Raw genomic sequence first — 24,893 nt, forward strand, 5'->3', positions numbered from 1 at the left:
TTGTCATAAAGTGGAAACAACCCAAATTCCTTCAATAATTGAGTTGATCACCAAACTCTTAAGACATTCATACAATGGAGAACTACTCAGCAATAAAAAGAAATTAACTATTTCTTTAAAATATTTTTATTTATTTATTTTTTTATAGAGAGCAGGGAAGGGAGGGAGAAAGGGAGAGTTATACAGAGATAGCGTGAGGGAGTTTTTAGCATGGGTCGTGGAAAATTCTGTATCTTCATTAAAGTGGTTATAGGAATCTGCACATGTGTTAAAATCAGGTTCTCATTAGACTCATAGTTTTTGTTACTCTTCTAAATAGGATTTTTTCCTTTTTCTATTGTAAATTCTGGATGCTTATTATTGCTATAAAGGTGCTATGGATTTCTCTATGTTGATCTTATAACTATCCATACTGCTGAACTCTCTTAGTAGTTTGTCATTGAATTAGTTTGTATTTTTTTTAGATAGATGATCATATCATCTGAAAATAATGACAAGTTTGACTCTTTCCAATATTTATATATGTGTGTGTATATTTTTAAGGGACATTATTATTTCATTGGTATGTACTTATAAAAGTGGAATAACAGAATTAGGTGGCAAACATCATTGTCTTTCTGACTCTAATTAGTTTGTTATAATTTTGTGGTAGGCACTCTATTCCTATATTAAGTTAAGAAAGTTTCTAATTTTGGTTTATTGAGAGTTTTTAATCATGAATGTTTCTTTAGTTTTATCAAATGCCTGCTTGTCATTTCCTGAGTTAATAATGTGGTTGTTTTCCCTTTAAGCCAATAAAGGTAATGATGTACATTGAAAGCATTTAAAAATGTGAACTGCCCTGGCTGGTATGGCTTAGTGGATTGGACGCTGGCCTGAGAACTTAAGGTCAATTCCCAGTCAGGGCACATGCCTGGGTTGCGGGCCAGGTCCCCAGTCAGGGGCGCATGAGAGACAGCCACACATTAATGTTTCTCTCCCTCTTTTTCTCCCCTGCTTCCTGTCTCTCTAAAAATAAATAAAATCTTAAAAAAATAAAAAAATAAAATAAAAATGTGAATTGTTGCATTCCTGAGATAAACCTTACTTTGCCATAGTATTATTTTTTAATACAAAGTTTCTGTATAGCAAAGGAAACAATCAACAAAGTGAAAAGTCAACTTGTGTAATCGGAGTAAATATTAGCAAACCATGTATTTGATAAGGTCATTGGCAGGGGCTGGGAGGTGGGGAAAATGGGGAGATGTTGGTCAAAGGGTACAAAGTTTCAGTTATGCATAATAAGTTCTGAAGATCTAATATGCAGCAATGTGACTAGAGTTACTAATACTGTACTGTATATTTGAAATTTGCTGAGGGTAAATCTTAAGTGTTTTCATTACACACCCCGCTCCAAAAAAAATGAAAAAGAAAATGGTAACTATGTGAGGTGATGGATATATTAAATAGTTTGACTGTGGTGATTACTTAACAATATATATGTATATCAAAACATGAAGTTGTATGCCTTAATTATAATTTTTAGTTGTAATTATACCTCAATAGAGGTGAAAAATAAAATGCAAGATGAGAGCACAAAAAATAATTTAAAAAACTTCAGAAGCAAAATTGGGGTGCAAAACCCTCTTTGTCTTTCAGTCTCCATTCTTTTAGTACAGGAAAGGATAAGAGCTGTTTCACTAGATGGAAAACAAACACAGGGATTACAGAAGTGGGATACTGCACCTAGTGTTTTTATTTTTGAAAAAGTCTACAACTACTTGGGTCTGCTGCATGGGCAACAGCAGACCCTCCATATCACCCTGCCCAGGCTCTGTAGCTTCAGCTTCACTGGAGAGGACACTCCAGCGTCATCGCAAGATGTCGATTCAACACGGGAGGAGACAGATACCGTGTCACTCCCAAGTCGGACTGCACAACCATTCTCGGCGGTGCAGATAGACTCTTAAGAAGCTACACCATCGTCTCTCGAGACGGACGGCTGCCGCCGACGACGACAACTACTTATGAATTCCCCCTAGGTAATTCTTCTTTATGATGATGATATTATTCTTTATAGGTGACTGATGATTATTGTTAATTGAAGTATAAAGCACTGGTTTTTTCCTGAACTTTGGGATCACTTAGTGAAAACATTTTAAGTATTAAGAGTAAATTTATTTCTATTGGATGATGAAGATTATGAGTCTGAAAAATATTTGGGAGTGCGTTACTGGGGGAAAACTTTTTAGCTGGAAATGTACTCTCCATATTAGTTCCACTAGAGTTTCAAAATGTCTTTCTCGTTGCATTCTCAATAAATAGTGCTGAATTGTAAAGGAGAAATTTTGCCATAATGAAAGAAAAGAGAGAGTAATTGAATTCTTAGTCACTAGAGCCTAAAGTACTTTAAAAGTCACTGAATCTTTCAGAGACTCAAGTCTGTGGACATAAAGTGACTTATTCAAGACCACGTGGCTGAACAAGAGCAGGGCCAATGCTTACTCTATGTCTCCTTTTAAGAATGTCAAGGCCCAAATCTATGTAACTTAGAGAAGGCACTGATAAGATCATTAGTCTTACTACAAATGCTGCTTCTGCATTTCATAAAAACAGATTTTTGATTGGGCTAGAAGCAGATGACCCTCTCTTGGTGGTTTGAATTCCTGACTTATCCTTGTTTTATCTCCACTCTGCTTTTAAATTTTTGATTCTGCCTTTATTGGGTTAAAAATGATCTAGAACCTACTTATAAATCAGATTAGGGCCCTGGCTGCTGTGGCTCGGTGGATTCAGTGTTGGCCTGCGAGCCAAGTATCGCTGGTTCGATTCCCAGTCAGGGCACATGACTAGGTTGCACGTCGGGTCCCCAGTTGGGGGCGCGAATGAGAGGCAACCACACAGTGATGTTTCTCTCCCTCTCTTTCTCCTTTCCCCTCTCTCTAAAAATAAATAAACAAACAAATAAATAAATAATTTAAAAAAAATCAGATTAGGGCCAAAATGTCATCTTACATAAGATAATAAAGATAATCATGAACAATGAAATATAGCATCCATTGAGTGTTGTGTTGTCATTTTATAAATTGCCTTAATTTTTAAGACTTCATTTTAGCTGCATGGTGTTATTTTTTCCTTTTTGCTTATTGTTGTTTTCTAACAGCTTTGTTAAGATAAAATTGATATACAAAGAACTGCAAATATTTAATGAATACAGTTTGATGAGTTTGGATATATGTAGATGTGATACCTTCACCACAATTTTGGTAATAGACATATCCAACACCTCCAAAACTTTCTTGTGTCTTTTGTTGTTTTGTTATTGTTTTATTTGGTTTTTTGTGGTAAGGAGACATCATGAGATTTTGAAATGTACAATGCCTTATTGTTAACTCTAGGCACCATGTTGTATAGCAGAATTTAGAATTTATTCATGTAGCATAACTGAAATTTTATGCTCATTCAATAACAACCCCTTTCTTCCATAATCCCATCCACTGGCTATTGTAGTCTCTACTTCTATGAGTTTGACTATTATAGATACCTCATATAAGTGCAATCATGCAGTATTATCTTTCTGTGACTGACTTATTTCATTTAGGATAATGTCCTCCGGGTTTATCCATGTTGTCACAAATGGCAGGATTTCCTTTTTTTATGGCTGAATATTATTCCTTTGTATGTGTATACCACATATTTATCCATCCATCTATATCAGTGGACATTTGGGTTGTTTCCATGTCTTTTATTTATTTATTTTTGCTGCAGTGATCATGAGAGTGCAGATACCTTTTTGAGCTGCTGATTTCCATTACTGCATATATATATATATCCAGAAGTGGGATTGCTGGGTCACATGGTAGTTCTAGTTTTGATTTTTTTGAGAACCCTGCATACTGTTTTCCATAGCTACTGCATCGTTTTATATTTCCACCAATAGTATACAGACATATATCCTTTTATTGCTTCAGATACTGCATTTTTTTATAAATTGAAAGTTTGTGGCAACCCCGCATCAAACAAGTCTAATTAGTGCCATTTTTCCAACAGTATTTGCTCAGTTGGTGTTTCTGTGTCACATTTTGCTAATTCTCACAATAATTTCAAACATTTTAATTAATTTTTATGGTGATCTTTATCAATGATCTTTGATGTTACTTTTGTAATTGTCTTGGGGTGCCATGAACTGCATCCATGTAAGATGGCAAATTTAATTGATAAATGTATGTATTCAGATTACTTCACTGACCAGATATTCCCCCCATCTCTGTCCTTGTCATCGGGCTTCCCTACTCCCTGGGACACAACAGTATTGAAATTTGGCCAATTAATAACCCTACAATGGCTTCTAAGTGTTCAAGTGAAAGGAAGAGTCACACGTCTCTCACTTTAAATCAAAATCTAGAAATGATTTAAGTTTAGTGAAGAAGGCATGTCAAGAGCTGAGACAGAATGAAAACTAGACCTCTTGCACCAGTTAGCCAAGTTGTGAATCCAAAGGAAGAGTTTTTGAAGGAAATAAAATGTGCTTCTCTGGTGACCACACAAATGATAAGAAAGCAAAATAGACTTATTGCTGATATGGAATAAGTTATAGTGATCTGGGTAGATGATCAAACCAGCGACAACATTCCCTTAAGCCAAAGTCTAATCCAGAACAAGGCCCTAACTTTTTAATTCTATGAAGCCTGAGAGAGCTGAGGAAGCTGCAGAAGAAAAGTCTGAATCTAGCAGAAGATGGTTCATGAGATTTAAGGAAAGATGCTGTCTCCATAAAAAAATGCTAGGTGAAGCAGCAAGCACTAATGTAGAAACTGGAGCAAGTTAACTGGAAGATCTAGGTAAGATATTTAATGAAGGTGGCTACACTAAATAATACAAACAGATTCTCAGTGTAGGTGAAACAGCCTTCTGGAAGTAGATGCCATCTAGGACTTCGGTAGCTAGAGAGGAAAAACCTGTGCCTGGCTTCAGAGCTTCAAAGGACAGTCTGACTCTTGTCAGGGGCTAATGCAACTGGTGACTTCAAGATGAAGCCAATGTTCATTTATCATTCCCAAAATCCTAGGGTCCTTAAGATATGCTCAACCTACTGTGCCTGTGATCTGTAAACGGAACAAAGCCTGGGTGACAGCACATCTCTTTGCGACGTGTTTTATTGAATATTTTATGCCTGCTTTTGAGACTTGCTGCTGAGGAAAAAAAAAAAAGATTCCTTTCAAAATATTACTGCTCATTGACAATTCACTTGGTCACCAAAAGCTCTGACAGAGATGAACAATAAAATTAATGTTTTCATACCTGTTAACACAACATTCATTTTGTATGAAGGAGTAATTTTGACTTTCAAGTATTATTATTTTAAAAAATGCATTTCATAGGGCTGTAGGTACTATAGATAGTGATTCCACTAATGGGTCTGGGCAAAGTACAATAAATTGAAAATGACTTGCCATTCTGGATGCCATTAAGAACTTTCTTGATATATGGGAAGACGTCAAAATATCAACATTAAGAGAAGTTTGGAAGACGTTGACTCCGACCTTCATGGATGACTTTGAGGGGTTTAAGACTTCAGTGGAGGGAGTAATTGCAGTGTGGTGGAAATAGCAAGAAAACCAGAATTAGAAATTGAGCCTGAATATGTGACTGAATTGTTATAATCTCATAATAAAACTTTAATGGATGAGCAAAGAAAGTGGTTTCTTGAGAAGGAATCTACTCCTGGAGAAGATGCTGTGAAGATTACTGAACTGACAACAAATGATTTAACATATTGCATAAACTTAGTTGATATAGCAGGGTTTGAGAGGATTGACTCCAATTTTGAAAGAATTCTGCTGTGTGTAAAATGCTATCAAATAGCATTGCATGCTACAGAGAAATTGTGAAAGGAAGAGTTGATTGATGCAACAAACTTCACTGTTGTCTTATTTTGAGAAATTACCACAGCCACTCCCACCTTCAGCAACCACCACCCTGATCAGTCAGCAGCCATCAACATACAGGGAAGACTCTCCAGCAAAAAGATTAGGACTTGCTGAAAGCTCAGATGAAGGTTCATATATTTTAGCAATAAAATATTTTTTTTCTCTCACAGTTACAACCATAGCTTTATTGTAAGGGTAGTTCTCCCTGTAGGGTTCTGGTTATGACATAGAGTGCGAGAACTCTTCCCATAAGCCCTAGCTTCTCTCTTGGACCCTCCCTCCTGATCATGATTGTTTAATCTCAGTCATAGTTATGCTTAGCGAAATAAGCCAGGCAATGAAAGAAAAATACTATATGATATCACCTAATACAGGAGACTAATGAACAACACAAACAAATGAACAAAATTGAACCAGAGGGATGTAAACAAGGAACAGAGTAAGTTTCCAGGGGGCAGGGGGGACAGAGAGAAGGGGGTAAAGAGGGGAAGGCTTTAGTAAAGGAACTAGTGTAAATAACCCATGGACATGGACAATGGGGTGGGGATCGACTGTGGGAGAAGGGGTGGGCTGGGTCGGGGGAAGCAATGGGGGAAAAATGGGACAACTGTAATACAAAAACAATAAAAATAAATTTAAGAAGAGAAGCAGTCATTCTTCACTGAGCCTTAGTTTCTTCATTGCAAAAGGAGAGTCTAGACACTCTGGCTTCTAAATTCATGGTTCAGCCCCAAGCCTTGCATGGGACCTGCCTCCACAGGACATCGTGGAGAAAGAAGAAACCTGCTGCTTCTAAAACTGAGAAGAAGCCTGAACTCACAGTGTAAAGTAGCAGAAACAGCATGGCATAGACACACAGGGTTATCCTGTGTGTTCAGTCATAGCAAGGGTGTGGAAAATAGAATTTCTTTCTTTTCTTTTAAGATTTTATTTAATTTTAGAGAGGGGAAGGGAGGGAGAAAGGGAGAGCGGCATCAATGTGTGGTTGCCTCTTGCTTGCCCCCAACTGGGGTCCTGGCCTACAACCCAGGCATGTGCCCTGACTGGGAGTTGAGCCAGCAACCCTTTGGTTCACAGGTCAGCAGTCAGTCGCCTGAGGCACACCAGCCAGGGATGATTGTATTTTTCAAACACATCTCTAGCTTCTAAGGAAATGATCACTCTTCACTCTAAAGAGGACCCCTGGTCTTTAACTGCAGCCACATACATTCCCACCTCTTCTGGACTCCAGCCAGGGCTTCTCTCTCAACACTCATTCTCCTTCCTTTCACCTTCCCACAAGAACAACAGCTATTGTAGGAGCAGCATGATAATTCTTCTACATCATCCAAGTCCCTTTCTAGCAATAAAGTATTTCTTAATTAAGGTATGTACATTGGGGTTTTTTTAGACATAATGCTATTGCACACGTAATAGACCATGGCAAAGTATACAAATAACTTATATACACTGGGAAAACAAAAATGTGTGACTCACTTTATTTTGATATTTCTTTTTAAGATTTTATTTTCAGAGAGTGGGGAGGGGTGAGAGAAGGAGAGGGAGAGAAACATCATGTACAAGAGAAACATTGATCAGTTGCCTTTCACATTCCCCCAATTGGGGACCTAGCTCAAAACGCAAGCATGTGCCCTGACTGGGAATTGAAACAGTGCCCTTTTGGTTTGCAGGCCATCACTAATCCACTGAGCCACACCAGCCAAGGCTTCATATTTCTGCTTTCTTTTTTAAAAATTATACTTTATTGATTATGCTATTATAGTTGTCCTAATATTCCCCCTTTGGCCCCCTTCACCCAGTACACCCCACACCATTGCTCATGTCCATGGGTGATGCGTATATGTCTTTGGCTGCTCCATTTCCTATACTGTACTTTACATCCTAATAGCTATTCTGTAACCACCTATGTATTTGTACTTCTTAATCCCTTCACTTCTTCACCCATATCTCCACAATCCCCTCCCATCTGCCAACCATCAAAACGCTCTTCATATCCATGATTCTGTCTCTGTTCTTGTTTACTTAGTTTTTCAGATTCAATTGTTAATAGGTATGTATTTATTGCCATTTTATTGTTCATAGTTTTGAGCTTTTTCTTAAATAAGTCCCTTTAACATTTCATATAATAATGGCTTGGTGATGATGAACTTCTTTAGTTTTCTTCTTGTCTGGGAAGCTCCTTATTTGCCCTTCGATTCTAAATGATAGCTCTGCTGGATAGAGCAGTCTTGGCTGTAGTTCCCTGCTTTTCATGACTTTGAATATTTCTTGCCAGTCCCTTCTAGCCTGCAAAGTTTCTTTTGAGAAATCTGCTTATAGTCATGCAGAACTCACCTGTAAGTAATTATCTAATTTTCTCTTGCTGCTTTTAAGATTCTCTCTTTATCTTGAACCTTTGGTGTTTTAATTATGACGTGTCTTGGAGTGGGCTCCATATCTGTGTTATCTGTGGGTCTTCCTCTTGATTTTTTTTCTCTGATTATTTGTCATATTTTATTTTCTCATTTCTCTTTTTAAACCTTTTACTGAAGAGTTATTAAAAGCACCATGAAGATTAGACTAAATGTTATTATTCCTCAGAGGGGTCATGCCCATTTCTCTATCAACAGCTAGAATGGGAGAGTGATCACTTCTATCCAATCAAAAGTTAGCTGTGTCACAACTGTGTTGCTACTTTAGTTATTTTCTGTTTTACTTCACTTTGCTGGAATTTTAGCACAGGGTGAGATCTTTCCTGTGTGTATTCCAGTTCCCACCTTTTAGCAGGAACTTTAGATCTAACCAACATGAAATTATGAATATATCTTTCTGTGTTCCAGCTCAGGTATCAGCTGCTTATGTGTCTGTACTTTCAGCAAGTCTTGTGGGGTAAAATCAGCAGGAAGAGAGAACTGACTGTTTTTCAGGCTTCTACACATTTCACTTTGTCACATCACCCCACATTGCTGTTATAAGCCCCATTATATTCCTCTTACCCCAGTAACATTTATCTGTGTGTGACAGGCCTCACCTTTACCTACCTGTGTCCCCAGGTAACACAGATACCCCCCAGGGAGGAGAGCAACCACTGGTATATATTCATTTCATTGTTTTTCTCAGGAATATAGTTCATTTAGATTTATCTTTATATCCACGGTTCTCTGGGATCTTAGATCTACATTTTTTGTTTTATCTGTTGTTTTCTTGTTATTATGGAGGGTGTAATGGTCTTTGGTGAACTACATCATACCTGGTAGCAGAATTACTAGCTCATATTAATCCATTTAGGAACTGAGATGATTCAAAGTTGGGCCTCCAGTCCCTATAAGGGCTGATCTAATATACTGTTAAGGTTCCAATCCAAAGCCTGAAAACAACTTACCAGTGCCTCTCCCATCTGACAAGCCCTGAATACCTATTTTGTCACCTAACACCCATAAGCCCTTTTTGGGAAACTTAAATTTCCCAGCCAATAAGCTTCCTCCTTTGAAATCAGCAAATGCTTTTCCAGGAACACTGTCCTTGAATGTCAGGCTCATCTCTTTGGATTTTCCTCCTTTCCCAGGTCTTGACCCCACAATTACTTAGTGCTTTGGTAGTGACCTAGTGTCTTCCAAAAGATGCTATTTTATTTTGTCCAGCTATTCTAGTTGCTCTCAACAGGATGATTGGACTTGACCATCCAGTTCATTAGAAGCAGAATCCCTACTGAGTTTTGGATCTCTACCTACCAAAGTCCTGAGATTGTAGTTCTGAATAAACTGACAGAAGTTCTAGCTATTTCCATTAGGAGTTTATGAAGATGTGTACCCAGTCTCAGTGGACCACTGGAACCATTTCTACTCATTGGTCCTGACAAACTCAGTGGGAAACACTGCTGAGCAGACTAATAACAGTAGCAGATTGACTTATTCAGGGTTTCTGGAAACATCAGTAACAATAGTCACTGCCTTCAAAGAACCTTCTGCAAACCACAAGCAGCTGTGGCATACTCTTTAAGGAGTTTCTCCCTGACTACTTAGATGTATGGAGGGGAAGGGTGTTTGTAATCCTTCATCATTTGTGTTCAGTCTGGATTGCCATGTGGGGCCCAGACACATTTTGCCGGGAGGGAAAGAGAGAGGAGAGCTAGATTTTATGCTGCGGTATCACAGTGTACCAATGAGGTCTCACAGTGCCAGAGGCCCTCAACCTGGATGACACACTGAACCCACTAGCAGATTGAGTTTAGGTGTATTTGGGGTGAGAAGTAAGTGGAGGTAGATTGGTTGGCCGTAGTAGCAAGCAAAGCTGTTCCTCCCACATAGCATGAAAATGCAAGTAATTGTGAATTTCTTACCTATTTCCCCCCAGGGAAGAGAATGGGGAGTAAGGGCCTCTGTGAACACCGAGTTAGAACAAGTAAACATTTAGATGAGTAACCCTATGTACATAATGAATCTAATGGAGTCATTGAAGAATGTGCAGTTCCTCTTCCCCCAGGCTTTATGATCAATGTTCAATCTTACTGGCAACTTCCTGACTGAAAACAATATTAATTTGCTATTACCCTGGTCTGGGGAACAAGCATAAGGACCTTGAGCTCCAAGGGCTTCTGTTAAGTTTATAGAAGTGGCCTTAGATTTTCTATGGGACTAGAGTATATTGGCTCTTCAAATATACTTCCAATTTTCTCTCCAGATGAACTCAGTTTGAACTCTATCCACTTTGAAGATGAGCTACTAAATGAATTATAGGAATGTTTAACCTTTGACGCATGCCATATCCCCAAATTTCTGTTAAAACTGCAGATAACTTCTGATCATGACAACTCAACATTAAAACCTGAGTCACTTCTTGGTACATATCCAAAGGAAATTAAATATTGATCTCAAAATGATATCTGCACTCCCATGCTCATTGCAGCATTATTCACAATAGCTAAGATCCTAAAATAACCTAAATATCTGTCAGTGGACAAATGGATAAAGAAAAGATGATATATGTATGAGTATATACATACCATTTTCATCAACATAGATGAACCTGGAGCACATTATGCTAAGTGAAATGAGCCAGACACAGAAAGACAAATACTACATGATCTTACTTACATGTGGGATCTAAAATACTCCAACTCATAGAAGCAGACAGTAGAATGGTGGTTGCTAGGGGTGAGGTGCTGGAGGAGAAAATGAGGAAGTGTTGGCCAAATGGTATAAAGTTTTGGGATGAATTCTGGAGATCTAATGTACAACATGGTGACTACAGTTAATAATACTGTATTATATACTTGAAATTTTCTAAGAAAGTATATCTTAAGTGTTCTAACCACAAAAATGGTAGTTATGTGAGGTGATGTATAAGTTAACTAGCTTGAGTGTGGTAATCATTTCACAATATGTATGTATCAAAATATCAATTTGTAAACCTTAAATATGTGTAATTCCTATTTGTCAATTATACCTCAAGAAAGCTGGAAAGAAAAAAAAAACTGACTTGAATTGATTGTCTTGCAGGTATGAGAGAATTGAAATCCCAATCCATATTGTACCTCATATAACCATTGGGAAAGTGTGCCTTGAATCAGCAGTTGAGTTGCCCAAGATCCTGTGCCAAGAGGAGCAGGATGCATATAGAAGGATTCACAGGTAGAAACCTTCCTTGCTCCTCTTCTCCAATTCTAGATCCCAGTCCCAATTTTCCTCTTCTGTCCCTTCATCTTAGCAGCTCGACTCTTGAGCACACTTTTCTTTTACCTCTCTGTGAAAATGCTTTATAGCAGTCCCCGATTATAATGTTTCTCACACTGCATGATAACAATCTTAACATTTGTTTATGTCCAGCTGCACTTTGGATCCTCCAAAGGCAAAGACACTTTTCTGGTTGTAAAAAGGTAATAAATTACAATGTCTTAGTAGCCCTGATGCCAACCACTGGGTCTTGCCCAATAATTGTGTACTATGTGAAGACTTCGATGAAACAGTAATTTAAAAATTATCTCTTTGAATTATATCAAAGTTCTGAATAGAGTCACATCTCAAAAATCATGAAAAACTTAATAATGGGGATTTAAATTATACATATTTATCTAATTCAGATGGCAGAGGTCAGGTGTAGTTTATCATTTTGTTATATAGTTTATGACCATTTTATTTTCACTGCTGCTTTGTTACTAAACCTAAATTGTTTTATCCCTTTAGTCTTACACATCTGGACTCGGTAACCAAGATCCATAATGGCTCAGGTAAGACGTTTTTTCTTGAGTATAGGCAGTGATCTCTGAAATACTCAGCTGACAGAAGCAAATTTAGTTTGTGATTGAAGTGATGAGTACAAGTTATCCTCAAGTTTCATTTCCCAAAAGCTTTGCTTCATTAATCCTACTCCCAGCTTTTCTATTGAATGCCTTGGACCCTTGAGTAATATAAATACTACCTAGAGTAAGACTGAAGGAAAGACAGAAACAAGGTCTATGATAGACCTTCTCAGTGGTATGCTGGTACATGTTTAATAACCTGTCCTCAGGGATTGGGGAGGGCTCTCATTTGGTGTTTTTGCCAGTTTCCATGGTATAATACCCCTCCATGGCTCATTTCAGACCACTAACATGGCCTCAATAAGATCACAGACTTTCTGAAATTTCAACAATTGGCTTTCATGAGATGGTCTAAGTTGGTTCTAGCACAGCACTACCATCCTATTGTGGTGGGAGCTGAAAGAGATGGATAGACAGAAAGGCAGAAAAAAGGGAGGAAATTGTTTCATGCCACTAAATATAGTAGGAATTCCTATACAGGCCAAGGAACAGCAAGCTAAATACAATATACAAAATTACTTTTCCTTCACATACAAAGCTATACATTCACACTTCCTCTCTAAACCCGACTCTCAGGCCATTCTGTGCAGTCTTCCTCAGTGGCTGACAAAGTGAGGAATAAGGGGAGGCTTTCAGGTGTACAGGTAATTATTTTGAGGGGAAAAAAGAGAGAGAGATGGGTTAGTGTATCTGTCCCATAATTTCTGTCTGGAGGCAAAACATGACAAATAGTTAAAAGTTGGTAATACACTGAGGTCTGTCCAGAAAGTATCCAGCTGTGTACTGTAAAAATAGAGACATTTATGGAAGATACAAGATACAAGAAACATTGTACATAGGACAATGATGCCTCAGTCCGCTTCAAAGTAGGCACCTTGGGACCTCACACAGTTCTCCCAGTATCTCTTCCACTGTTTAAAACACTGCAAAATCCTTTGTTGGAACTGTCATCAGCTGCCCTGTCATATTTTCCTGAATCTTATCGATGGTCTGAAATCTCTTCCCTTTCAAAGGTGATTTTACTTTTAGGGAAAGTCAGAAGTTGAAGGGTGCCAAATCTGGGTTGTAGAGGGGCTGAGTCCCCTAGGTGATTTGATGTTTTGCCGAAAACTGCACAAGACATGCATGAGTGGGCATGTTGTAATGAAGTTGCCAATCACCAGTTGCCCATAGCTGCAGCTGTTTTCGTCATGTTGCACCTCTCAAACAATGAAGAACAATGAGGTACTACTCCTTATTGTTTGGCCTGGTAGGGCATACTTGTGTTGGACAACACCTTCCCAATCAAAAAATGCAGTTAACACGGTCTTCATCTTGCTGCAACCTTGCCATGCCTTCTTTGGGCGTGAAGAACCAGGTGACTTCCATTCGGACAACTGGACCTTTGTTCCAGATCATAGCCATAGACCCACGATTCATCTCTGGTTATGACCTTCATGAGGAAATCTGGTTCATTGGTAGCGGTTTGAATTAAGTCATTAGCAACTGCAGCATGATGTTCCTTCTGCTCTGGTAACGGAAGCCACAAAATGAATTTAGCCATGACAAGTTTCATGTCAAGACCTGCATGAAAACCCAGAACACAGTTCTTTTTGGAATCCTCAGATCAGCTTCTAATTCTTGCACTGTCAGTTGCCAATCTTTGTTGATTGCAGCCCACACACGTTCAGCATTCTCGGGTGTTCTGCTTGTTGCAGGCCTTTCAGAATGTGTATCGCTTTCAACAGACTCTCAATCATCTTTGAAGAATTTGTGCCACACTTTTATTTGTGGTGCACTCATTGCATCGTCCCCAAAAGCCTTCTGAATCAGCTGAATAGTTTCTGCAGAGGAATGTTCAAGCTTATTGCAAAATTTGATGCAGATTCATTGTTCTACTCACTCAGTCATTTTGAATGTGATGGCCACACAGTACACATGGTCACTCAATGACTACTGCCCCCACTGACTAGTGAAGTCGTCATTGTTCATGCATGCGCATTCCAGTCCACTCTCCTTGTCTTCCAGGTTCATCGATGATGTGCAAACTATTCTTGTTATATTAACAATGGGTGGACATTTTTCTGGACAGACCTCGTATAAAATGTAGCCATTCTCTAAAGTCACAGTAATGTAATTTAAGTCAGAAGTGGACAAATCAGGAGAACTGAATAAAGCCCAGAAATAGGGATATGTGTGTATATGAACTTAAATTTAAGAAAGATATTACTTCAAATCAATTTTAAAAGAATAAATTATTTACTAAATAGTATTGGGATAGTTCATTTGTTAGTTTATTCATTCAAGAAACATTTGAGTACCTGCTCTCAGCTAGGTACTAATCTAGGACTGATAGCACAGTGCTATATAAAAAGAGACAGTCTTGCCCTGGCTGGTGTGGCTCAATGGATTGAGTGCCAGCCTGTGAACCAGAAAGGTCACCGGTTTGATTCCCAGTCAGGGCACATGCCTGAGTTGAGGCCCAGGTACCCGGTTGGGGGCATGTGAGAGGCAACCACACACTGATATTCTCTCTCTCTCTCTCTCTCTCTCCTTCCCTTCCCCTCTCTCTAAAAATAAATAAATAAAAATCTTTAAAAAAAGAGACAGCCTTAATGTTCATGTACTTAGTATATATTCTATTTCCATTAGGGGAAATAGATTCCTAGCTAATATCCTATACAAAAATAAATTCCAGCTATATTTAAACTTCTACTGTTTACTTATTTTATTTTTAGAGAGAGGGGAAAGGAGAAAGAGAGGGAAAGAAACATCATTGTGTGGTTGCCTCTCACTCGCGCCCCCAACTGGGGACCTGATGTGCAACCTAGTCATGTGCCCTGACTGGGAATTGATAAACTTCTGCTGTAAAATATGGTACAGCCACTTTGGGAAAGAGGTTAGCAATTACAGTTACCAAATGTCCCACCAGTTCCCCTTCTAGGCATGTATTCCAAAGAGTTGAAAACAAGTGTTCAAACAGGAACATGTAACAGGAACATTCATAGCAGCATTATCTACAATAGTCAGAGTGTAAACACCCAAGTGTCTGTCAGTGGGTAAGTGGACAAAGTGTAATCCATCCATAGAACAACTACCACTCAGCAACAGAAAGTATAAACTACTGTACTGATACATGAACAACCTGGATGTATCACAAGAAGAGTATGCTAAGAAAAAGAAGCACCACACAAAATGCTATATATTCTGTAGTTTATAGGAAATTCAAGAATAGGCAAAACTAACCTATTGTGACAGCAAGCACATTAGTAGCTGCCGGAGCCAGAGGTGAAGAGGCATTGACTGCAAAGGGAACTGCAGAGAGGCCTCTGGGCTGATAGAAATGGTCTATACCTTGACTAGGAGTGGTTACAAGATGTGTGCATTTGTCAAAGCTTATTGAGCTGTACACTTAAAATAGGGTCATTTTATTTTCTGTGAATTATATCCTCGTAGAGCTCATTTTAAAAGGAAAAAAATACAAGAGGAAAATATAAGGGGATATTTTTCAAACTCTAAGGAGGTAATGGCCTAAATATAATCTGAAACCCTGAACTCAAAAAGAAAAGACTAACTATATAAGAATTAAAGACTTTTATAGACCCCTACAGAAAAATCAAATGGTTCACAATAACTTTTAAAAGAAGTATGGATTAAGACAAAATTATTAGCTCTTCACATTTTTCTTTTGGCAAAGATTAAACTGAGAGAGAAAAACAAACACTTCCATATACTGTTCCTGGAGGTATAAATTAGTATAATATGGAAAATACTGGATAATCACTTTTAAAATATGAATGGATTTGAATATAGAAAGTCCACTTCCAGAGATGTATCTATCAAAAATTTGTAGGATAAGGGAGCAAAAATAAATTGAAAGGGACATTAATATGCAGTCTGTAATAGCAAAAAGCCAGATGCCACTGAAATGTCCATCAATAGAGGTTTTATTAAATTGGTATATCCATTCTGATGAATATTGTGCAGGTTTTTGTTTTTGTTTTGCTTTTTAAAGAGATTTTATTTATTTTTTAGAGAGGGGAAGGGAGGGAGAAAGAGAGGGAAACATATGTGAAACAGCCGTCAGTGATCAGTTTCCTCTCCCATGCCCCACCTGGGGGCCTGGCCGATAACTCAGGCATCTGCCCTGACCAGGAAACCAACCAGTAACCTGGCAACCTTTCTGTTTGCAAGACATTGCTCATCCTATTGAACCACACCAGTCAGGGAAAAACAATGAACATAATCCTTAATCCAATCTCCTAAAATAACTATTCTTAAAATGTTGGTGAATATCCTGTGTATGTATTTATGCTTCTGTGTGCATGCATGGGGGTTTTATTATAAATATTAGAAATACTGTTAAACACATATATTTGTTAAATCTAAGTTACCAATGAATATACTTTAATTAATTCAAAGGATTTTGTTTTGATTGTTTATACCTTTTTGGTATTATGATAAATGTTATAGAATTTCTATTTACATAAGTATGTGTACATGCCTCTGGCTATTCCCTTATGATAAATTAATTTAAGATGGATTTATGTTCTATAGGTGAATGTTTATACAATTTAGGAAACATTTTGCCAAATTTTCTTTCTAGCAAGGCTTCAGTTTAAACCCAAATAATATGTGAGTGACCATCTCAGAACTATTATCTTCCTTTAAACTTTGCCAGTTTCCTAAGTGAAAACTTTCCTTTATGTTACTGTGCCATTAAAAATAATTCCTAATTCCTTAATATTAAAAATAATAATGTGTTTCCCAAAAGAGATACTTTAACCGATATGGTAGCTTAATAGGTTTTAATAAGCATCAGTGCACCTGGCTGCTGTGGCTCAGTGGATTGAGCGTCAGCCTGCGAGCCAAGTGTCTCTGGTTCGATTCCCAGTCAGGGCACATGACTCGGTTGCACGTCAGGTCCCCAGTTGGGGGCGCAAGTGAGAGGCAACCACACAGTGATGTTTCTCTCCCTCTCTTTCTCCTTTCCCCACTCTCTAAAAATAAATAAATAAATAATTTTTTTAAAAAGTGTCAATGCAAAAATATTACAAAATAGGTACTCAGCATGGAAGGAACTTTTACTTACAACATTAAAAAGGGTTTCTGATTCTTCCTTTTAAAATAACACTTTAAATATCTATTGCTAATTTATTTTTTATTTATTTTTAATTTTTAAGTGTATGTCATTGATTATGTTGTTATAGTTGTCCCAATTTCTTTTCCCATAGCTCCACTCTACCCAGTACCCCTCTTCCCTCCAGCAATTCAACCCCCCCCCCTTTAGTTCATGTCCATGGGTCGTGCATATAAGTTCTTTGGCTTCACCCTTTCCTATATTATTCTTAACTTCCCCCTGTCTATTTTGTACCTATAAATTTAGCTTCTTAATCCCTGCACCACTTCCCCATTTCTCCCCCTCCGCCTGCCAGCTGATAACTCCAAATGATCCCCGTACCTATGATTCTGTTCCTATTCTGGTTATTTGCTTAGTTTTTTGTCTTTTTTTTTTAGGCTCTGTTGTTGATAGTTGTGAGTTTGTTGTCATTTTAATGTTCATAGTTTTGATCTTCTTTTTCTTAAATAAGTCCCTTTAACATTTCATATATTAATGGTTTGGTGATGAACTCCTTTAGCTTTCCTTGTCTGGGAAGCACTTTATCTGCCCTTCCATTCTAAATGATAGCTTTTCTGGATAGAGTAATCTTGGTTGTAGGTCCTTGCTTTTCATCACAGGAGCCCCTTTAACCTTTGGCATTTTAATTATGATGTGTCTTGGTGTGGTCCTCTTTGGGTCTAGCTTGTTTGGGACAATCTGTGCTTCCTGGACTTGTATGTCTATATCCTTTGCCAAATTTGGGAAGTTTTCCTTCATTATTTTTTCACATAAGTTTTCAATTTCCTGCTCTTCCTCTTCAACTTCTGGCACCTCTATGATTTGGATTTTGGCACATTTAAAGTTGTCCCAGAGGTTCCTAAGCCTATCCTTGTTTTTTTCAATTCTTGTTTCCTCATTCTGCACTGGTTGACTGTTTATTTCTTCCTTATGTTTCAAATCATTGATTTGAACCCTGGTTTCCTTCTCTTCACTATTGGTTTCATGTGGATTTTCCTTCATTTCACTTAGCATAGCCTTCACTTCTTCCCTTCTAAGTTTGCCATACTCAAGCATATCTGTCAAGTTTGTGAGCATTTTTATCACTAATGTTTTGAAATCTGTGTTTTTTAAGTTGGCTGCCTCCTTGTCTGTTTGGCTATCTCCTCATCGTTTAGTTGTCCCACTGGAACCTTGATCTGTTCCCTCTTTTGGGCCATACTTCTCTGTCTCCTCAACTTGACAGGCTCCTGTGTTTGCCTCTGTGTCTGAGGTAGAGCTGTGACACCTGCTATGTTGTAAGGAGCGGGGCCTTAGGTATTCTTCATTGTGGGGCAACCTGTTTCACTCCATTGTGGGGGAGGGTCTGAGAGGGAACAATGCTGCTTGCTCAGAACTCACCCCTTTTCCAAGCACTTCTCTCACTTCCTGTGTGGGACTGGCGCTTCTCTAGCTGTCGCCCTGGTTATGGTTCCCAGAGTGGGTGGGTCTGCAGATGTTCTAAGACCGTAGGGGCCCTCTAAACAAACAAACTGCTGAGAGACCAGCAAGCCACAGCTGCTGTCATGTCAATGCCTCCACACCATGTCCTCTCTAGTCCAGCTCCGCCCCTCCTACCTGTCTGGATGAATATTTCTTCTTTATATCTTTGTTTGTTGGACTTCATGCAGCTGAATTTTCTGGAACTTATGGTTGTTTCCAGTTTTTAGGCAGCTGTATTCCTTCTTAGTTGTGGAGAGAGATGCAGGATGTCTACCTATGCCTCCATTGTGGCCGGAAGTCTATGCAGTTCTTAAGAAGGAAAACTAGATCTTTATTGAAACAGAAAAGTCTGTAGCATATTGTTATGTGGGGAAAAAGTAACACCCAGAATCAGTTTTTGTTCTAAAGTATACATATAAACATGTACACACACATACGTAGACATACACATACATATATATCTTGGAAGATATACCCCACCATATTACAGTGGTCATTATAAATAAGTCATCTCCTATGAGAGAGAAAGATATTTCTTTTAGGTTGAATTTGTTTTAAAAAGAGTGCCATTGAATCCTTCTGTCACCATGAAGCTAAACATTCATAGTAAGACATGAAAGATGATAACTCTCTTACTCTTCATCTCTTTGGTTTTTCCTCATTTTAAAAGAGAAGATTTCAAGTGAGTTGAATTCATGGATTCTTCAAGGTACATAACATTTGCAAAGCAATTTTTCTACTGGACTTGTGGAAAACTAAGCTGCAGAAGGCAGAGTTCTATCTCTCTAGAAAGTTATTTACACTGGGAAGGGCTGAAGGTTTGGGAAAGAAAACCTTCTATAACTCTTAGCCTTTTTGCCTAAAGGAATAAATAGCTGGTCATTTTCTGCTCTCTGCTTAGCTAGGCTTCCCTCTGGACTATGGATCCAAGGATATTCAGGAATGCCTCAGAATAGGTTATTTTGCTCAACTGTTCTTTCATTTCCCTGGCTGGCTATACAAAATTGTCTGCCAGTCCTACTTAACGCACTTTTTCTACTTCTTCCTCCAACTCCTTTCTGTGCTCACAGTTGAGGGGCTGCTGGTAGTGGAGTGTTATCTCATGTGTTTTTCCTATTGAAGTGTTTACCAAGAATCTGTGCAGTCAAATGTCAGCAGTCAGCGGGCCTCTCCTGCAGTGGTTGGAGGACAGACTGGAGCAAAACCAACAGCATTTGCAGGAGTTGCAACAAGAAAAGGAAGAGCTTATGCAAGAACTTTCTTCTCTAGAATAAAATTGGAGACAAAATGGGGTAAAAAAATTTTTTTCAATGGTCTGAAAATTCACACACCTCATGTGTAGGCAGACAATGGAGTATCTCTTTATATCCCAATGGATGAGTTTTATGTATGGGATAAACACAAGACGTCTTCCTAAAAGTTTCATTGGGGCTTAATGAACCCTGTACCGGTAACTTGCTTAGAAAGAACATTGCAAAAATGATTTAAGGACAGTATTAAAGGTTATTTTAAAAGGCTATGGAATGTGCATTGGCAAGGAAAACCAGTAATAAAATGTCTGGGGAGTATATTTTAAATGTTTATTTTCCCTTGTGTAATCTGGAAATACTTATATTCATTTTTAGATGCACTCCCTACAATGAGCTGAAGGAAGAGGAGTATTTAATGTTTCAGTTTTGTAGCTATGATGTTTATGTTACACAAGTAAATAAGTACACAGGATTATGTCTTCCTTCTTGATCTCTGAAATATATATTCTGAGATATGTATCAAAGTTGAATCTATGTGAGTGCCTTTCTAACCAAATAGATGAGTTCTAGCATATTTGGTTCTGAAGTAAAATTGTATCAAGAAGATCCTATTTACCTAGGAACTTCCATTATAATATAAATGTGTTTTTCTAGGAATATTCAGGATTTAGGATATAACAAAACCCATACTTTATAAAGTTCTTTTGCTTTATTTTTACCATGTGTAACCACAAATGGTAAATGTGTCTTCAGAGGAGTCAAGCCTATTGCGTACTGAAAATTAAAGCAGGAATTAGAGGAGACATAAAGTATAAAGAAAATAAACAAAAAGAGCCCCAATCCCAGCAACAATGACAAAGTGTTGCTTTTTGTTGATTCTTATTTTTCTTTAGATTATCGTTTTTCATGTTTCAAAATATAGTCCAGGACCACCTGCACCAGAATCACTTGGAGGTCAAACTTCATCTCTGGGGTGGAACCCAGACATTTTCATGAACTCCCCAGCTGATTCTAAGGCATGCTAAAATTTGCATACCACTATACTAGGGCATATGCAGTATAAATGCTGTATTTTCCCTAATTTCTCACAGCCACAGTTCTTCTCTATTTTTTTCTTTCCCTATAGGAACAATGAAAGTATCCCGGTATAAAATTAAATATGCTAAATCAAATTTGAAGAAAAAGTTGGAAGGACTCACATTACCTGACTTCAAGACTTACTATAAAGCAGGAGTAATCAAAATGGTATAGTATATGACCAACTGATTTTTGACAAAGGTACAAAAGCAATTCAATGGAGGAAGGATAGTCTTTTTAACAAATGATGTTGGAATAATTGGACACCCAAAGGCAAAAAAAATGAACTTTGACATAAAATGCACATCTTATATAAAAATTAACTCAAAATGTATCATGGACTTAAACGTAAGATGTAAAACTACAAAAATTTTACAAATAAAATCATAGAAAATTTTTCATAATTTTGGGCTAGGCAATAAGTTCTCAGCCTTCACCCTCAAAGCACAATTCTAAAAGGAAAAGTTGATTTATTAGACTTTATCAAAATGAAAACTTTTGCTCTGCAAAAAATGTAAGAGGATGAAATCATTGAAAGAATTATTTACAAACCATATATCTGATCAGTCTAGAATATATTACAGTAAAAACCAACAATTCAATTAGAAAATGAGCAAAAGACATTTCACTAAGGAGAATATATGAATAGCAAGTAAGCACATGAAAAGATGTTGAAGTTCATTAGTCATCAGGGAATGCAAATTAAAATCACAATGATTTATTACTACATATTTATCAAAACAGCTAAAGAAAAAATTTTGAAAATACCAGATGCCATTGAGCATGCAAACTGGATCTCTCATGCATGACTGATAGGAAAGTAAAATGAAATTTAATAATATAGTTAAACATACATATAATCATATGACCCAGCAGTCATAACTCATAGACATTTATCACAAAAAAATGAAAGCCTATGTTGGCAAGACAACTTGTACACAAATGTTCTTATTACCTTCATTTGTAATACCCCCACATTGGAAGCAACCCACATGTCCTGCAATTGAGTGGTTAAACCAACCATCCATACCAGGAATACTACTCTTCAATGAAAACGAATGGACTATTGACACACAAAACAAGAGTATCATGATGAAATTTTTAAAGTCTCAAAAGGTCACATACTGTATAACTGATTTGTATAACATTCTTGAAATGACAAAATTATAGAAGAACAGATTAATGGTTGCCAGGCATAGGAACTGGAGGGGTATGGAATATATGTGACTGTTAAGGGATAACACAAGGAGTTCCTTTGTGCTGATGGAACAGTTCTGTATCTTGATTGTGGTGTTGATTAAATGAATTTATATCTGTGCCAAAACTACATATACCTATGCACACCCAGAAATTAATGTGTGTAAAGTTGAAATAAATTCTTCAATCTAGCAAGGAGTATTGTACCATTTTCAATATGTTGGTTTTGAAGTAGTACTATACTTATGTAAGATCTTATTGCTGGGAGGTAACGGGGGAAGGGTACTTGGGACTCACTGTACTATTTGCAACTTCCTGTAAGACTATAATTATTGCAAAATAAAATTATAAGTATTAAGGTACTATAAATTATGGTACTTATTTTATGAAATAAGAATGATAAAAATAAATTTTAAGGGCAATAAAATGATTTGAATATTTTTGCAGGCCAACCTTGAGCACATGTCCCTCTCCCTTTCTGGGCTTCATCTTTCTTTCTTTCTTTCTTTCCTTTTCTTCCTTCCTTCCTTCCTTCTTCCTTCTTCCTTCTTTCTTTCTTTTCTTCCTTCTTCCTTTCTTTTTTCTTTCTTTCCTTTCTCTTTCTATTCTTTCTCTTTCTTCTCTCTCTTCCATTTTTTCTTTCTCTCTCTCCTGTCTTCTTTCTTTTTCTTTCTTTTCCTTTCTTTCTTTCTTTTTTTCTTTTCTTTTCTCCCTCTCTGTCTCTCTCTCTCTCTCTCTCCCTCCCTCCCTCTCTCATTCTCTCTTTCTTTCCTTTTTAAAAAATAAGGTTACAGTAGATGACCACCAAGGTTCCTCTTAGCTAAGTGTTCAGTCCTTAAGTGTTAAGCATTACCAGGAACAGTGATGTAAACAAGATATGTCATTACTTCCCACCTGTACCAATCTGATTTAAACAACATATCGCATTCTGCTCACAATCCTGTATTCCCTTCTGGTTAGCAGATTCTGTTTTCAATCACAGCCAAGACTCTGATGGGAACAATAAACACTTGTTTTCTTTGTTTCCTCATCTCTTCTTCATTCAACTAATTGCATTCTGACCTTTGCCCATATCACTCCATTCAAACAACTCCTGCCAAATTCACCAGTAACCCCCACATAGTGAAAGTCAATAGATGCCTTTCCTGTCCTTAATGAATTTCTCAGTCTTGACACAATTTGACACTGTTCATTGAAATCTCTCTCTCTTGGCTTCGGCTATTCTATTCTTTTCTGGTATTTCTCTTCTCTTGCTGTTTCTTTTCAAATTCATTTAAAGGATTTTCTATCATTGTTTACCTATATGCAGTTGACAGACAAATCTATGTCTCCATCTGGACCATTATCTGGACTTGACCTACATTTCCACCTGCCTACTCGGCTGCCCTGGCTGGTTTAGCTCAGTGGATTGAGCATCGGCCTGCGAGCTAAGTGTCGCTGGTTCGATCTTCCAGTCAGGGCACATCAGAGAAGGAAAACTCTGACTCCAAAAAACCTCCGCTGCCTTGCGGCATACCTCTTCAGGGGAAAGGCTAAGGGAGTAAACCCCGACAGAAAATCTGGAGCCGGAGTCCCTAAGGCGGTTTGACGTTGTAGTCAACACCGGCAACTCCTGCGGCGCACCTGAACCCAAGCTGTATCGACTCCGTCTTTCCCTTGGACCCTTCAGCTGCGAAGAGAGGGGGGGTCTGCTGCATGGGCAACAGCAGACCCTCCATATCACCCTGCCCAGGCTCTGTAGCTTCAGCGTCATCATAAGATGTCGATTCAACATGGGAGGAGACAGATACTACCATGTCACTCCCGAGTCAGACTGCACAGCCATTCTCGGCGGTGCAGATAGACTCTTAAGAAGCTACACCATCGTCTCTCGAGACGGACGGCTGCCGACGACGACTCGGCTGCCTTAATGGCACATCAGCCAGGTGTCAGTTATACTAGTTGAACAGAAGTCTTATAACCAAGGTTTTACAGAAGCCATATTGAGACTGGTAGGAAGGGCAGAGACATGTGCAGTAGCTGAGATTCTGGAGGGATATCCCAGCTGCAAAGGTCCCCCATGAGGAACATGGAGTCTTAACCCTATGTCAGGCTCTCCAGCCCAGAGCACCAGAGCCAGGAAAAGGAGCACATATAATATGTGGCTGTGGAAATCAGCAGGGATTCTGTCCGCCAGGAAGAGATGAGATTCTGCTAGAAACCCAGGTGCCCTCTTAAAAGGGCCAGTGCACAAAACCTCATTCACATCCACTCACCCTAGGCTCCAGCAGAGGGAGGGTAGAGTGGACTAGAGTCATGTGAGGAGAGGCTTGGTTGTGTGGCTCTGGGGAGAGAGCTGAAGGGACATCTGAAAGGTCACTGTGCTGAGTCCCTCTCCCACGCTAAAGATGCCATCTTTCTTGGATCAAGAACTCCCCTCCATATGGCATAGCCTGAGGGAATGCACTAACCCCACACTCCTGACTCCCTGTTGCACTACCCTGCAGAGGAGTCAGTTGCCTGAGGCCAGGTGGACTCAGGAAGTGTCAAGAGACTGAATGTGTGGCACTGGGGCAGGGGCTATTCCCTTCCTTTCCAGAAGGCTGACATACACCCCCCCATTGGAGACCCAGTAACCCCACCTT

At 38.4% G+C, this 24,893-nt stretch overlaps 1 protein-coding gene across 5 annotated transcripts in view; it reads left to right on the plus strand.

Annotated features, from left to right (window-relative positions):
* The window catches only part of BRCC3 (BRCA1/BRCA2-containing complex subunit 3), an 87,735-nt gene extending 65,097 nt beyond the window's left edge, over positions 1 to 22,638 (plus strand). For 3 of the 5 annotated variants that reach the window (XM_090264998.1, XM_090265001.1, XM_090265002.1), the window contains 4 exons: positions 11,387 to 11,518; positions 12,071 to 12,114; positions 19,868 to 20,037; positions 21,122 to 21,185. In XM_090264998.1, coding sequence (XP_090121124.1) covers positions 11,387 to 11,518; positions 12,071 to 12,114; positions 19,868 to 20,019 — 328 coding nt within the window. In that variant the 3' untranslated portion in view covers positions 20,020 to 20,037; positions 21,122 to 21,185. Of the gene's footprint in view, positions 1 to 11,386; positions 11,519 to 12,070; positions 12,115 to 19,867; positions 20,038 to 20,370; positions 20,431 to 21,121 lie in introns of those variants that run through there. The other 2 variants (XM_090264999.1, XM_090265000.1) reach the window with 2 other exon arrangements.
* Positions 22,639 to 24,893: the final 2,255 nt, after the last annotated feature.

This window comes from Furipterus horrens, unplaced genomic scaffold, assembly GCF_987537825.1.
Source record: "Furipterus horrens unplaced genomic scaffold, mFurHor1.1.pri manual_scaffold_17, whole genome shotgun sequence".
Lineage (NCBI taxonomy): Eukaryota > Metazoa > Chordata > Mammalia > Chiroptera > Furipteridae > Furipterus > Furipterus horrens.